Source organism: Etheostoma cragini, chromosome 6, assembly GCF_013103735.1.
Source record: "Etheostoma cragini isolate CJK2018 chromosome 6, CSU_Ecrag_1.0, whole genome shotgun sequence".
Classification (NCBI taxonomy): Eukaryota; Metazoa; Chordata; class Actinopteri; order Perciformes; family Percidae; genus Etheostoma; species Etheostoma cragini.
In genome coordinates, this window is record NC_048412.1 from 10,619,240 (window position 1) to 10,632,843 (window position 13,604).

The 13,604-nt window shown below is 40.4% G+C and overlaps 1 protein-coding gene across 9 annotated transcripts in view; it reads left to right on the forward strand.

Annotated features, from left to right (window-relative positions):
- LOC117946855 (RNA-binding motif, single-stranded-interacting protein 3-like) overlaps positions 1–13,604 on the forward strand; it is a 173,818-nt gene that overhangs the window by 150,026 nt on the left and 10,188 nt on the right. For all 9 annotated transcript variants that reach the window (XM_034875282.1, XM_034875280.1, XM_034875279.1 and 6 more), the window contains 3 exons: positions 5,061–5,167; positions 9,305–9,348; positions 13,048–13,144. In XM_034875282.1, the coding sequence (XP_034731173.1) occupies positions 5,061–5,167; positions 9,305–9,348; positions 13,048–13,144 (248 nt within the window). The remainder of the gene's footprint in view (positions 1–5,060; positions 5,168–9,304; positions 9,349–13,047; positions 13,145–13,604) is intronic.

Here is a 13,604-nt window from a genome sequence, read left to right on the forward strand (position 1 = left end):
AACAAAAATAAAGACAGTGTTTTCACCTCGGTGTGCCTGCTCACTGTGTGTATACACAGTGACTCTTTCAGTTATGGTGAAGTTCCATTAAGCAGCTTGTTCTGCCTCCAATCATTTTCGATGAGGCGTGCAGTTGTCTGCACGTTGCAGTAGTTTGAAAACCAAGCAACAATTTTGAGATTTCCCACACAAACCCCTTACCTGTTGGGACACTGACAAGAAAAACACAGCCCTAAGTGAGAACTGGAATGTTGTGCTCGGGGCTGCAAAGATCGATTTATGTGTGACTGTACCAATCATTTTTGCTCATTGGATTTAAATTGAATTTCTTCAACTCTATGTCTTGTTTACTAAGAATGCACATATCTGAACTCTTTTTGATAGCCATATATTTGGTTAAGACTATGTTAATTAACTTGGAATGCCCATAAGTGACCCATTTTAAGGGGCATACACATCTGTACCCAAATTCATCATGAATTCATCACTTTGTGTTGCAGAGCAGCAAGAGTGAGAGCAGCTGGGGTCAAACTGACAATTAAAAATGTCCTTCCTTTTAAAACCCTCTTGTGAAATGCAACAGATTGTAGTAATGTAGCTGCAAAAGCATGCTGAATAATTAAATTGGTGCACCAGTTTGAGCAGACAGGTAATCTCGTCTCTGGATGCTTTGCAGTTGTTGTTGCTTCCTGATTGTGTGGCAACTAAGTTTCCCTCTTAGGAATAAATAACATTTGTTATTGTCATTATCATCCTCAGTATTTATGGCTTGTCACTGTGCCTGTGAATGAATATAATTTAAGTAAATTCCCTCAGAGAAATGCATGATATCACAATTCTGCCTTCACAGGCATCAACTAAAGCAAATACAGCAGTTGCATTATACACTTGTCTGTTTTAACCTTATAGCTGTAATATCAGGCGAATAAAAGGATTTTGGATTATTTTTTTTTTTCGTAAGATAAAGCTACTGTCGTACTACACACTGGAGTATTGGTAGAGACTGTTAGTGAAAGTTGTTTTGCATTATTTTACATGCCTCACAATACAGATACTTTTTTAGACTAAATAGTAAAAAAAGGCTCTGCTGAACAGCTCTTGTTTTAATGAAATGACTTAATAGACTAAATGCCTTCATTGGTGGTTTGATTTGTGCAGTGTATCATTTTGCACATTAGCCTATACTGATTCATTAATAGTCAGTGGAAATCCTTTAACGGTTTGTGCTAAATTAAAATTCTGGCTTGTAAAACTAATTCCGTATTAAGGACAAACTATGGCAGGCATGACAGATATGGTCTTCCTCTGAAGATGGTCATCAGCAAAATTTAAAAAAGTACTATTCCATCAGCAGCACATGCACACACAGTCATAAACTAACACATATGCATGCAGTACTATTCTTTTATTTCAATTAGTTTGCTGTCTCAAGCTACAGCTCAGACACTTAATCGTATTTGCATTTATGTTATTTTGACAGTATAATCTGACATGTCAGATTTAAGTAATAATAGGATTAAAGTCCAGGTATCCGAGAATATGGCAGCATTGTGCATTCATTCAAATTATCTATAGAAACAAGAAACACAATTTTCTCTTTATATGGGCCAGTCCAAATATCCTGCCCAACTGGCTGGCAGCAGTCTCTGAAAAACACTAAATCCAAGCTCCAGACGCACTAAGGCACCCAAAATAGTATAACTGTGTGTGTGTGTGTGTGTGTGTATGTATGTGTGTGTGTATGTGTGGGTGTGTGGGCGTGTTTATGCATGTAAACACTGGGCCAGTGTTTAATGTCTGGAGCCATTTCATCAGCTCTAACACAAAAACAGCTTGCAGCTACAATGTTGTGTATGTGATTTTTTTTTAATGTGTGTAGATGGATGTTACTATTTTTTTGTTGTTTAACCTTTTTAGACCGTCAGTCTCGTTAAGAAACAGGATCTCCTTCTAAAGAGAGACCTGGTCAGGACACAACAGCAATATGACACAAACATATTCATACAAAGAAAAAAGTTCTAACAAAGAAAAAAAATACGACACAAATCATAGAAATGATAAGTGCCAAAGTGGTAGTTTTAAATTATATACAAGAGCTGATCCCCATATCATCTCTGAAGATGTCTTAAATGTAATTTAAAATCAGCTAGAGCAATCATGCTGGACAGCTTCCGTAAGATGGCAATAGTGGGTTAATGTAAAATGCTACCTAAATATTAGTCCTCTTTTCATTAAAAACTTTGTTGTTTTCACCCTTCTTTTCTCGATTTTTGCATTTCTCTTTTGCATCCCTTTATTACAGCTGTGTAAACTATAGTGTTGTGCAACCAAGAAAAATGAAATGACCTCTTCTGTAAAATACTGTGTCTCAAACAGTGCTATGGTTTTTATGCGTTATTGGACAAATTGGCCAAATCTTCATGGCTCCTTTGATGCCGTAGAAACACAAGCAGGCATGCATGTAAGGGACTATCAGTAAAGAAATTGTTTTCCTGTAGCTATTCAGTTCCTGCAACTATATGTCTGAAAAGGTCTGTTATTTTAAAGCACATATAAAGCTGAAATGGGGCTTTTGAAGAATAAAGGCCCACAGTAAGTAAGTGGATATTGCAGAGAAATACAGTTTCAACATTTGTTTTTATAGCTTTGGTGCTATCTCCTTTATTAAGTTCCCTCTGCTAAAATGACCGATGTTTGGTTTCCCCACAATGTATCTTCTCTGATTTTGTTGATTTATCTTGATTTTAAAACAACCTTCACCTCTGAGATCAATCTTGGCCATTCTTGTGTTTGTTTCTGGGCCAAGATCTTGTTTTCCACGAGGAAACTACAGAACTAGAACAAATTCACACACACGTCACACATACGCCTACACACATGACTGTTTACCAAATGTATATGAATGCATGGAGCAAAGTGGCTGAAAGAGAGAGAGAAGGGGAGTGATTGAGAGAGGTGAATAGCAAAGGCAAGGGATGATGACAGAGGCCCAGCCGCGAGGCCTGTTTTTCAGATAGAAATCAAGTTAAAACAGTATAATGACAAAGTATTCCTAAATGCAGTATAATCTCACAGCTCTGTTTTTCTCTGTCTTCTTCCCTTTTGAGTACCCATCCGGGCCCCAGGCATTCCAAATAGCTCTCTTCTCAACCTTGAGCTCTGAATGTTTTTTTCTCCGCTGAGAACACCTCTTCTCATTTTTCAGTTTACTGAGACGAAGAAGCTTTTTTCTTGAAGTAGGCGAGGTAATTGCGTAGTTTATTTTGGCATTCTCAATGTGCTAATCAGTACGGGCAAGATGTTCATAGAATTATAAGAACTTCTTTATTTCTAAGCTGAACACAATAAAGGATTTGACTTTCTTTGTAGTTTGACATCATTGCCAGTTAAGGAATACGACAGTGCCAGCTAATAGCCTTTTTTTTTTACATGCAGTCAATGATTCAAACAGGCCTTGGTGGATGTATTAAAGTAACAAGTGAGATGCAATGCATAAAAATAGGTTGCTTATTCAATTTAAGGGTCAAGAGGTGTCTTTATAAAAGTTAATCAAGGCATGAAGAGAACACTGGTGTGACAGTGTATCACTGAGACAATTACAGTTCCAGATACATTCAACTGAAGTGGAAGTTTTCAGTTTCTTTTCTAATTCTATGTATTACATTAAAGGACAATTCTGGTGCAAAATAATCTAGGGGTTACTAACGCATGGGTACCAAGTCGACCGTTCTCCGGGATATGTTTTCATGCTGATCAAATGTGAACAGACGAGCGCCATGATTGAGCCATGTTACTGGTTACTGGTTGCACTGCGTTTGTTGTTTGACTGGTGGAGACTGTTTTCCCAAGATGGCGCTGTATACCGAACAGTGCTGTCTTTGTAATAAACTGTCTGTACACTTACAAAGTTTTCAATGCTTCGTTTTACACATAGGGACCCTCATTATGCTACTTTGGAAGTGTGGTGCTATTTTGAGCCTTTACCTGTGCTCCGACAACTAGCGTAATAAGCTAATTAGCGGTTTGCACTAAAACTGGTCACATTTCATTAGCATGAAAACACATCCCAGAGAATGGTTGACTCGGTAACAGTGTGTTATTAACCCCTGGGTTCGTTTTGCGCCGGATGTGTCCTTCAAGATCCAATTACATTCCTCTTCTAACTGAATAACACATAATACTGTACATATGTTCTAATTGTACATCTTTGGAATCTCCATGGGGATTCAATATGTATTAGACTATCTGACTACATAAACCATCAGATCTCTTCTCTATGTGACCTGGTTCATGTCAGTATAACACTTTTTATTGTGTGTGTTGATTCATGCTGTTACTGAAGCATTTCCCAGAAGTAGAAGCCATTATTCACGCTTTCTTGCTTTCTAACAAATTCTAAAGTTCTCAATACATTAATACAGAACAAAGCCTTTTTTTTTCTTTCAGATAATCCGGCCCCAATCCAGCAACTTCCTGCAATTTCCGAAGCCTGTAGGGCATTTGGAGGCTGCAGCCTATCAGGCTGAAGTTAGAGTTTTGGTGAACTTTTGTATAGGAGGTCACACTCGGCTAATCCTATTTGTAATCAAGGCTTTCTTCTTTCTCTGGTCTAGAAAAGGACCGTGTTGTCTTGGAGAAATCACAATCGCCCGGGGTCAAGCTGTGTGAAGTTATTTAGCGTATTAATAATGCCTGTTTGGTTTGTCGTTTGAACCACGCTCACCATGCTTTGATGATTAGCCCTTGGCTTTGTTTCTACGTCTGCTTTTGTCTAAGTGTGGATGTAGGGGTTTGCAGAGATTGTGCGATAACAGCTGTTGTTTAGATGTTTGGATCAGGGGTGGAGGAGATATACGTACGAGCTAAAGTGCTGTTTTCAGGTCCAATTGATTTAAGTTATTTTTTTGTATAAGCCGCAACAAAACACACTCTATTTAAATCTTACCTTTGAAACTCTTAACCTAATGATTACAATTTCACTTTTTCTTGCAATTAAGATGATTAGTTCATCTCTGTGTTTGTCCTTGTCTCCCTCCCTCTCTGTCTGACTCACTCTGTAGCCCCTGCAGAGCCGTTGCTGTGCAAGTTTGCTGACGGAGGCCAGAAGAAGAGGCAGACCCAGGTCAAGTATCCCCAGAATGGACGACCGTGGACACGGGACGGAGAGGTGAGGCTTAAAAGTCTATTTAATCATCAGAAAAGCTCAGCAGTACCCATCGTAAAAGATTCCCTTCAGCAGCAACAGCAGCTTCTTCTTATAACTCACATGGAAAAGGCAAATTGTAACACATTACCCATTTTACCCTCTGCCTCAGTAAAATAAAGCAACACAGAATTCTTCCTCAGGCAGAATTATGCCGCAGCAGACATTCTCAAAATCTACGATCACCGCTCACTTCTCATAGTCAGAATGAGTACACCATGTTTCCAAAGAGGGTTTATAAGAGGAGGAGAGGAAATATTAAAGTTAACAAAACATGCATGAGTACAGTATATCCACAAACTTCTTTTAAACCTTTGCCTTCTCAGCTTTCTAGCAAAAGCACAACACTAATCCTGTCATAATAGTCAGAGAGGTGAAAGAGAAATATAGTTGGACACAGTACAACATATCTTACTTACTTATTTCCCAGCTAAGTGTTGATAGCTGCTTCACATAAGGCATACAAACATAACTCTGAAGCATGGTTTTTGGTTCTGCGGAGGGTCCACACAGAGCCTTTGCCGTTGTCTATGTAAGTGGCCTGAAGTTTATATTTGCGCGTTGGTGTGTACTTCGATCTTTTTTAAGTGAATAGCAGGGCCAGCATGCATGTGTGCAAGGAGTGTGGGTTAGAGAGAGTGAGAGAGTGACGGGGATCAGCTTTGGAGCGACTCTAGAGGCACACTGAGAGAAACAAAGTGGCTCCTCTGTGCTTTCTAACCACGTTCGGAAAGCTGGAGCAGGAAAAGTTAACCCTTTGCTTGATGTCATGTTGTTAATGGAGACAAAGAACCAGGAAACGGCCAAGTGAGGTGCGTTGCCGTAACATGTAGTTACATGTGTCGAGAGGTGCACGTCAGGCTACGGCGAAGGGTCCCTGTCTCCACGTACCTACGTACGTATCTGAGACACAGAAACATAAATCACACTTAAAAGGTCGCCATTTAAATAAACTTTAAGAGGAACACTAGAGAACTTTCTTGTAACTGAAAACAGTGCCTCCAAAATTGTTTCAGTGGTTCATCAAGTCGTAACAGAGTGAACAGCATTCGCTTTGCGGCTCTCTACCGGCTGTAACCGCACTATGCAAGTTTGCCAGATCGGGTAGTGGATTTGTAGTTCTAATGAGACATAATGGGACAATTCCGGTTCCAACCTGTAGGGGGACCAAAGTGGGAAATGTTCCCTTGTGTTGCTTTAAATCTATGGCCGATGATGCCCTTTGACATCAGTTTCTTTTTCACAGTGTATAACAACGTTTTCATAACTTGACAGGCCCCCTACTGTGACATTATCAGCTTTCATTTCCAATAACTCTCTGTAGGCCGATTTAGAGATGCTGCTGACAGTATGAAAGCTTGCGTGTATAAAGGTTGTTAAATTTAAAATAGAAGGTTTCTGCAAGACCCCAATGCTAAATAGTTTTTCCCTTTGTTAAAACTCCCACCTCCAGACTGTCATCCACAGAAGAAATAAAACCTTGTGCTGCGGATTGAAAGCAGATTGACTGTTGCACAATGTAGGGAGTTCAGAAGTTGTTAGTGTCGATACCAAAGCTTTAATTTACAGAACAAGGGAAAGTGATTAATAATGTCGCCACCCACACACCGAGTGGAGTTTTTAACAGTTTCCCAACATTCGCATAACATGGAGGTTGGGAAAGAGCAGGGCGGTGAAGTGAAATGAAATAGAACCAGGCTGAAACAACTGTGGGCTGAAACAAGAGCCGCCACATCAAAAACAGGATGCCACAGTATGTGCATGTGCATTACCCTCATGTGTGTAGCAGGCACCCATTGCGTTTTTTGTTTTTCTGAAAGCAAAGACAAATCACATTAGGGCTAGTCATTGTTTTTTTCTATCATGTTGTGAACATTTGTGAAGTGTCAGCTGGACTTGAAGTATATGATCAGTGCTTTCAGTGGGATTCCTGGCAAATTTGTCAGTGGCCCAAGTCCTGACAAGCCCCACTTGGTCTTGCTAAAAGAAGGCATCTTGTCGGAGGTTTATGCATTTATCTAAGCCAAGTCTCCGGGTCCAGGCAGACTAATAGAGGCATCTGTCCGTGGAGGTGCTTTGAGGGGCCTCGCTGCGGCCTCACACTCAGTCAGCCAACCCTAATCTCCCAATACCTCTCACTCCTAAATGAGTCTGGCCTTGCGACTGTGACATATTAAATACACAATCACTCACACATATAAAAAAAGACACCCATAAACCGGAGTACAAATAACACTTCCTGTCTCTTTGTGGTTGTTTTGTCTTTTTTTAACTACGGACATGTTGTGTCTCCTTGTGGCCATTTTGTGTCTCTATGTAGTTGTTTTGTGTCTCTCTGTAGTTATTGTGTGTCTCTCTGTAGTAAGTTTTTGTCTCTTTGTAGTTGTTTTGTGTCTCTCTGTAGTCATTTTTCTGTCTCTTTGTACCTCTTTTTTGTCTCTTTTGTAGGTGTTTTTATTTCACTTTGTAGTTTTTTGTGTTTCTTTGTATTTGTTTTGCATCTCTTTGTAGAAGAGATGTTTGAAGAGAACAGTAACTTTAAACAGATGCTTTGGATCCAGGGGCCCCCCTGACCCTTTGGACCCCTGGGCCTGTTCTTGGTAGGTCCGTTAAATAATCCATCAATGAGGATTCATTGTGAATGCAAACACAGAGATAGATTATGACGAGATTTTGCAGCAGTGAGTAATATTGTCTTTGCTGTCAGATGACGGAAACTTTGAGGGAACGAGGCAAACATCAATATGCTTCTCAGAGCTAATCTCCTCTAACTCTGGCCTCAAGATCTTCTGTTCTAAAAGACAATTCAAAAGAACCAGCAGCAAATACAAATTCAGCTCAAGATGAAAACAAGGATTGTTGAGAATGTGTTATGTATTTGTTACCAGCTTTAAATCAGATATAAAAGAGCTGCTATGAAAATGAGTCCTGGGCTTTGGAATAATTATGTTGTGCTATTTGATGTCATCAATGTTTGTCACTCCTTTATTTTACATGTGCAGCCTATATTCCCCCAGTCCTGGATAGAAACAGTGGTTGGGGGAAAGAGCAAACATTGCAGCAAAGTTCAGAATCAGGGCACACTCCAGTCCAAATGACTCGTGTAAGGCTGCAGATAGCAGGGTAGCAAAAGACTAAAAACACCATTGTTGCTTTCAGTCTATTCCAACATTGCCAAAAGGCAGTCAAGTGGCTGAGGATCGTTTTCAAAGCTTAGCAGCGAGAAGTACAGTCTCCTTTATTAGCACATGATAGAGGAAGGGAGACAGATAGAAACCATTCAGAGTCAGAGATGTGTCACTTAATGATACACACTTGACTTAATAGGGACAACATTTAATGGAGAGGAGGAAGGACACTCTTGCAGCTTTGGTTTTTTTCTGCTAGTGATATAATGCAGAGAAACCTTTTCCTTTTTGGGTATAATGAGCAGTGTAGTGATAAGTATGCCTTGGAACTGGTGGAGATTGCTATAGGATAATCACAGTAGGGTGTCCGTTTGTTGTTCCTGCACATCCTGCAGTTGGGGTGTTACAATGTACTGTATAGCAGATTGATTTTGATTTTGATGCATTTTTTTAACAAACATCTTTCTGAAAAAATAACATTTAATGGCTAAATAGCAGTACATGAGAAATCTTCTGCACTCATGTGTTACTTTTAGTCAAACTTAGTAACACTATGAGTGCACTGAATCAGCAGTATATTGTTACATTCATTATGCAGAGCACTATCAGGGCTATGACAAACATCTGTCAATGTCCCCATTGTGTATATTTTATTATATCTGAGGATATTTTTGAAAACAATACAGTTTAAGTGGTCCACAGGCTCACACCAATTCATGCATTATTTTATTGAGCACTGGCTCATTTAAGATTTTTGCAGACATTATCAATTGTTCTTTATGCAGGTCTTGTCACTCACTTGTTTAAATTATAACATTTTGAATCAAAGCCTTTGTGTTCATCACAGCTAATTCTACTTTTCATCTATATGGTGTCTTTACATCATTAAATAACTGTTCACACATCAATATCTTAATTAGAGAGTAAACACAAGAGAAATATATAATATTTCTCTTTTTATCTCTTTCCCCAGAGTGGTATGGCGTTGACATATGATCCCACAGCGATGCAGAATGGGTAGGTTGAGAGTTTTTTTTCTCAGATTTACAATTTCAACAACTTTAGATGTCTGCAAACTTTCACATTCTGTGCCAAATATTTTTATAGCACTTGTTTATGAGCCTTTGCAAACCTTACATCCTCTCATAGCAGCAAAGATGAACACACATCAGCCAACCATCATCACTAATATGCGAGAGAAGAGCACATGCATCCAAATGATCAGAACTCAAACATGCACACATATTCAAACAGATACAGGACACACACACACACACACACACACACACACAAACACACACACACACACAAACACACACACACCTATGCATACAAGCTCTCAGACATGTAGGTTTTGTTTGCAAACAGGGAAGTTGGGCGGTGTTGCAGTGCCACTGTAAGACTTTCGTCAGCTCAGGCTATCTGCAGTGCTCTCAGGCTTAATGCGGAGAGCCAAGTGTCTGCCTGTTTCAGAGGGAAATTGGAGATCGCTGCTGTCTGCTAGGAATGCTGCTGGTGATGCGATCCCAGGAGACGCATCCCTCCAGCTCTTTGTTTCTCTTCTCCTCCGTCTTGTCAACTCAGTCCCACTTTGTATCCCTAGTTTCCCGCTTTTCTCCTCTTTTTTACTGTTGTCCTGTTGTGCTCAACACATTGCACTTCCCTTTACCTTCTTCACATCACCTTTATACCAGCCCTCTTGTGCTTCTCTGACCACCTACATTTTCTTTAAACTGTTGTTGACTCTTGCCTCTCTTCCCCTTTCTCCTACACGTTATTGTCTGTAGTCTTTTTCTTCTCATAATTCCTACACTCCGTTTCCAAGCAGATGATTTACTTTCGCTCTTCTCTGGTGTCTTTGTGTATGTGTACGTGCTCATGCATGTTTAAATGCATTCTCACACGTGAGCATCTGTGCACTCGCGGTGCTTAAACCCTCCCCGACCTCTCTCCAGCAGTCATCGGAGCTCCTTCCGGCGAAGCACTAGATGACTGTGAAATGCTAATGCAGCTAATTAGAGAGGCGAAAAAGCAGGGAGGGAAGGGGGTTGAATACAAAGGAAGGGCCGTCCGGGGTCAAGAGGAGGGCAAAGGCAAAAGTAAAGTCAGCCCAAGGAGAGGGGAAGGGTACAAATCAATTACAGGTTTGTGAGTCTTTCCAAGCTTGAGGACGGCTGGTTTCTAAGGTCTGATGCCAATCTGATGTTATTAGAAACATGTGTCGCAACCAACCAGACTGCTTTGGCGTATAGCCTGTGCTGCTTTTATCAGGGAGACACAAAATTCACTTTCTCTGGCTCTCTTTTTCTCAATCTCTCTCCTCCATCTGGTCTGTTTGCTGTCCTTTTGTTTCTTCCTCCTTCTTTCTAGTTCTCCCTGACTCTGTTCTTACCTCTAATATTCTGCCTCTCTGTCTGTCTTTCCTTTCCTCTGTGTGTGCGGCAAACACACATTGCACATACACATGTATATTTTAGCATGCTCCCCCACATTTCTCCACTGAGAAAGTCACTGAGGCCGGCTCTAAATCATTGGCTAATTTTTCAGGGCAAACTCCTGACAGTGCGGCTAAGTCACACCAGGGACTCACAGAGAGGTTTTAAATTCAATCCTGTAGTGATGTTCTATTTGCAATTACATGTTTTAGTGTATTATTTAAACAGCCGTACTGGAGTCCCTATGGACGGCGTGCTGCTCAGGGCTAATAGCCTCCATCAATAACCTTGCATCTGTCCTCTACCTACTATTTCTCTCTCTCAATACACATCACTCTAATGAAAAATACAATAAACACAATCAGAGAACCATATTGAATAACCCAGCTGCGTTCTCTCATTTGTATTCATCAGTGACAGTAATACAGTATCTCTAATGCAAGTCATACATTCACTGTACAGTCACAAAGACGGATAGGCACCACTACATCCTCAGCAGAAGCGTTTTTGTTCTTCTTTTTGCTGATTACCACTTTGACTAACATGTTCCAGTTATTTCTTCAACTTTGAAATATCCTCTATCTGTTCAACTTTTCACATATACACGTTTGTGTATAAGGTTGAAAAATATCAATAAATGTCTACATTGCAATGGCTCAAAGAACATGAGACTATACTTAAAAACCCAATGAGACAATTAACTAAGCCAGAGTTGAAAGGTCCAAAAGTAAATTTCAAGAAAATGTATGTCAGTGTAAGCTGAGCCAGTGTCAACACACTGAAGATAGAACATGCAATCAACCTGCGTATGAACCACAGCTGAACAGAGAAAATATATACTGCAAATAATTCATGTGATTTCTCTTTCTGGTGCCAAGGAAGTGAATCATAGTGCAACCATTGTAGTTGTATTCTTCATGTAGTACTACGTAGGCTTCAACACACCAAGCAGAGCATTCAAATCCAACAGGGAGGCTGGATGTCCGTGTGAAGCACAATCATGTTCTGGAGCTTATCACAGGCAGTTGGAAACCAGCTGCATCCACGAGGCCAGGACTGCACAGTTTAAATATACCTGAGGGTTTGCATCTAGCAGCTAAGTTCAACAACGCTCGTGCCATCACTCACCGAACAAATGTAATGTTGGAAAATGAAAGTGCAATAACAGAAGCAGGCAACCACCTCGGCAACCCATTTCACCCTTGAAATACGGTGTGTGCTGGTGTTACAGTGAAGTAGCACCGATCCATCTGTGTTTTCCTGTCTCTGGCTCGTTGCTGAGCCTGGCTGTCAGATAAGTTGTAAGAATAGAGTGGATATTGTATTTTCTATTATGTACTATACAGCACTTTATGAATAAAATACGGCAAATGAATACTGACATTTGGCAGAATTAGATTGAAGTAACCCTTAAAAGTAAACCAACAGTGTGTTTGATTTTTCAGTGCTTTTCTCCCCCAATTAAGCAGAACACTTTGGTACCTTTTTATGCAATTGTGGCTATGTTAGAGGCACAGTATATAGGGGAGGGCTTCTTTCTTTCTCCGCCTCTCTCTTTCTCCCCTCCCATGCTCCGTTCTTCAGTCAACAGACGCGTTGGGATCGATCGGGCACAGCAACACGGCCCGGCCAATGAAACATGTCCTCTCTAGATACACAATGCTAAATAAAGCACTGTGAGGCACGGCATTCTGCCGCTGCATGGTTGAGGAAGTTAAATGAAAAAAAAACATGGAGCAAAATCAGAAGGGCAAACAAAGGTACAGGGACAGAAGTAAACAGAGTACTAAATGGGTATGTAGTTTCTCCCAAGTAGAATATGCATAGGTCAGAACATAAAGGGCTAAGTTGAAATGTTTCACCCACTTAACCGTTAAGGTGATAATTCATTATTGTGTCTAGCAGTGGACCAGACTGCTTTGTAACATGATGTGCACTCCGGTGCAGTGTCAAGTCTCATTCGAAGACATCTTTGATGGTGTGGTATGGAGTAGAGTGGAGCTGCAATATTTATTGTTTCCATGGCAGCCTTGATGATGTCTGATCCATTTTGTCAGTGGTTTCTTGAAGTGCACTGGGTGGTTGAAAACAAAGAGTACAAAAGGCACATTTTCACCTTTGCATGTGGCTACACCTGGAAAGCTAAAACTGAGAGAAGCCTCTTGACTGACGTTGCAGTTTATCACTGTGCAGTCTTTTAACATGTTCTTGCTTTAGGTTTACCCTGCCTTTAGGTTTGACGATATGTCAAAATTTAACCTTTTCTTGTTTGCTTCTATAGGTTCTACTCTTCTCCGTACAGCATCTCCACTAATCGGATGATTGCACAGACGTCAATCACACCCTTCATTGCTGCCTCTCCCGTTTCCACATATCAGGTGTGTAGACCCTCTCTGAAGTTTCCTGGCTTTCACCAAGCTTTGAAATCCTGTAAAGGCTCTAGAAAGTGACAAGGGCACGTTAGAGTTGTGTTTTTAATAAAATGATGTTGCTAAAATGACGGTTTCATTATGTTGCTTTTTTCCAAATTCAGGGTACTTTAGTAGACTGTTTTGTCTTGTCCTAGCCACCACTGTGAAGCACCTGAGTACAAGCTTCAGGCATGTCATTTTGACTTTGCAGTAGCTCTCTGGCCAGCCAATTTAAAAAAGCGACTAATCAAAGTCAAACTTAGCTCCAATATACTGTAGCATCCCACTGGCATATTATGCAACCTGACAGCAATAGGGAAGTAAAGTTCGATAGAGATACATGGGAGTGGAGCTTTGGTTTAGTGGTTGTAAATATGTGGTTGTAAAGGATAAGTGATATTCTATATTTTTCCAATTGTCCCAATCC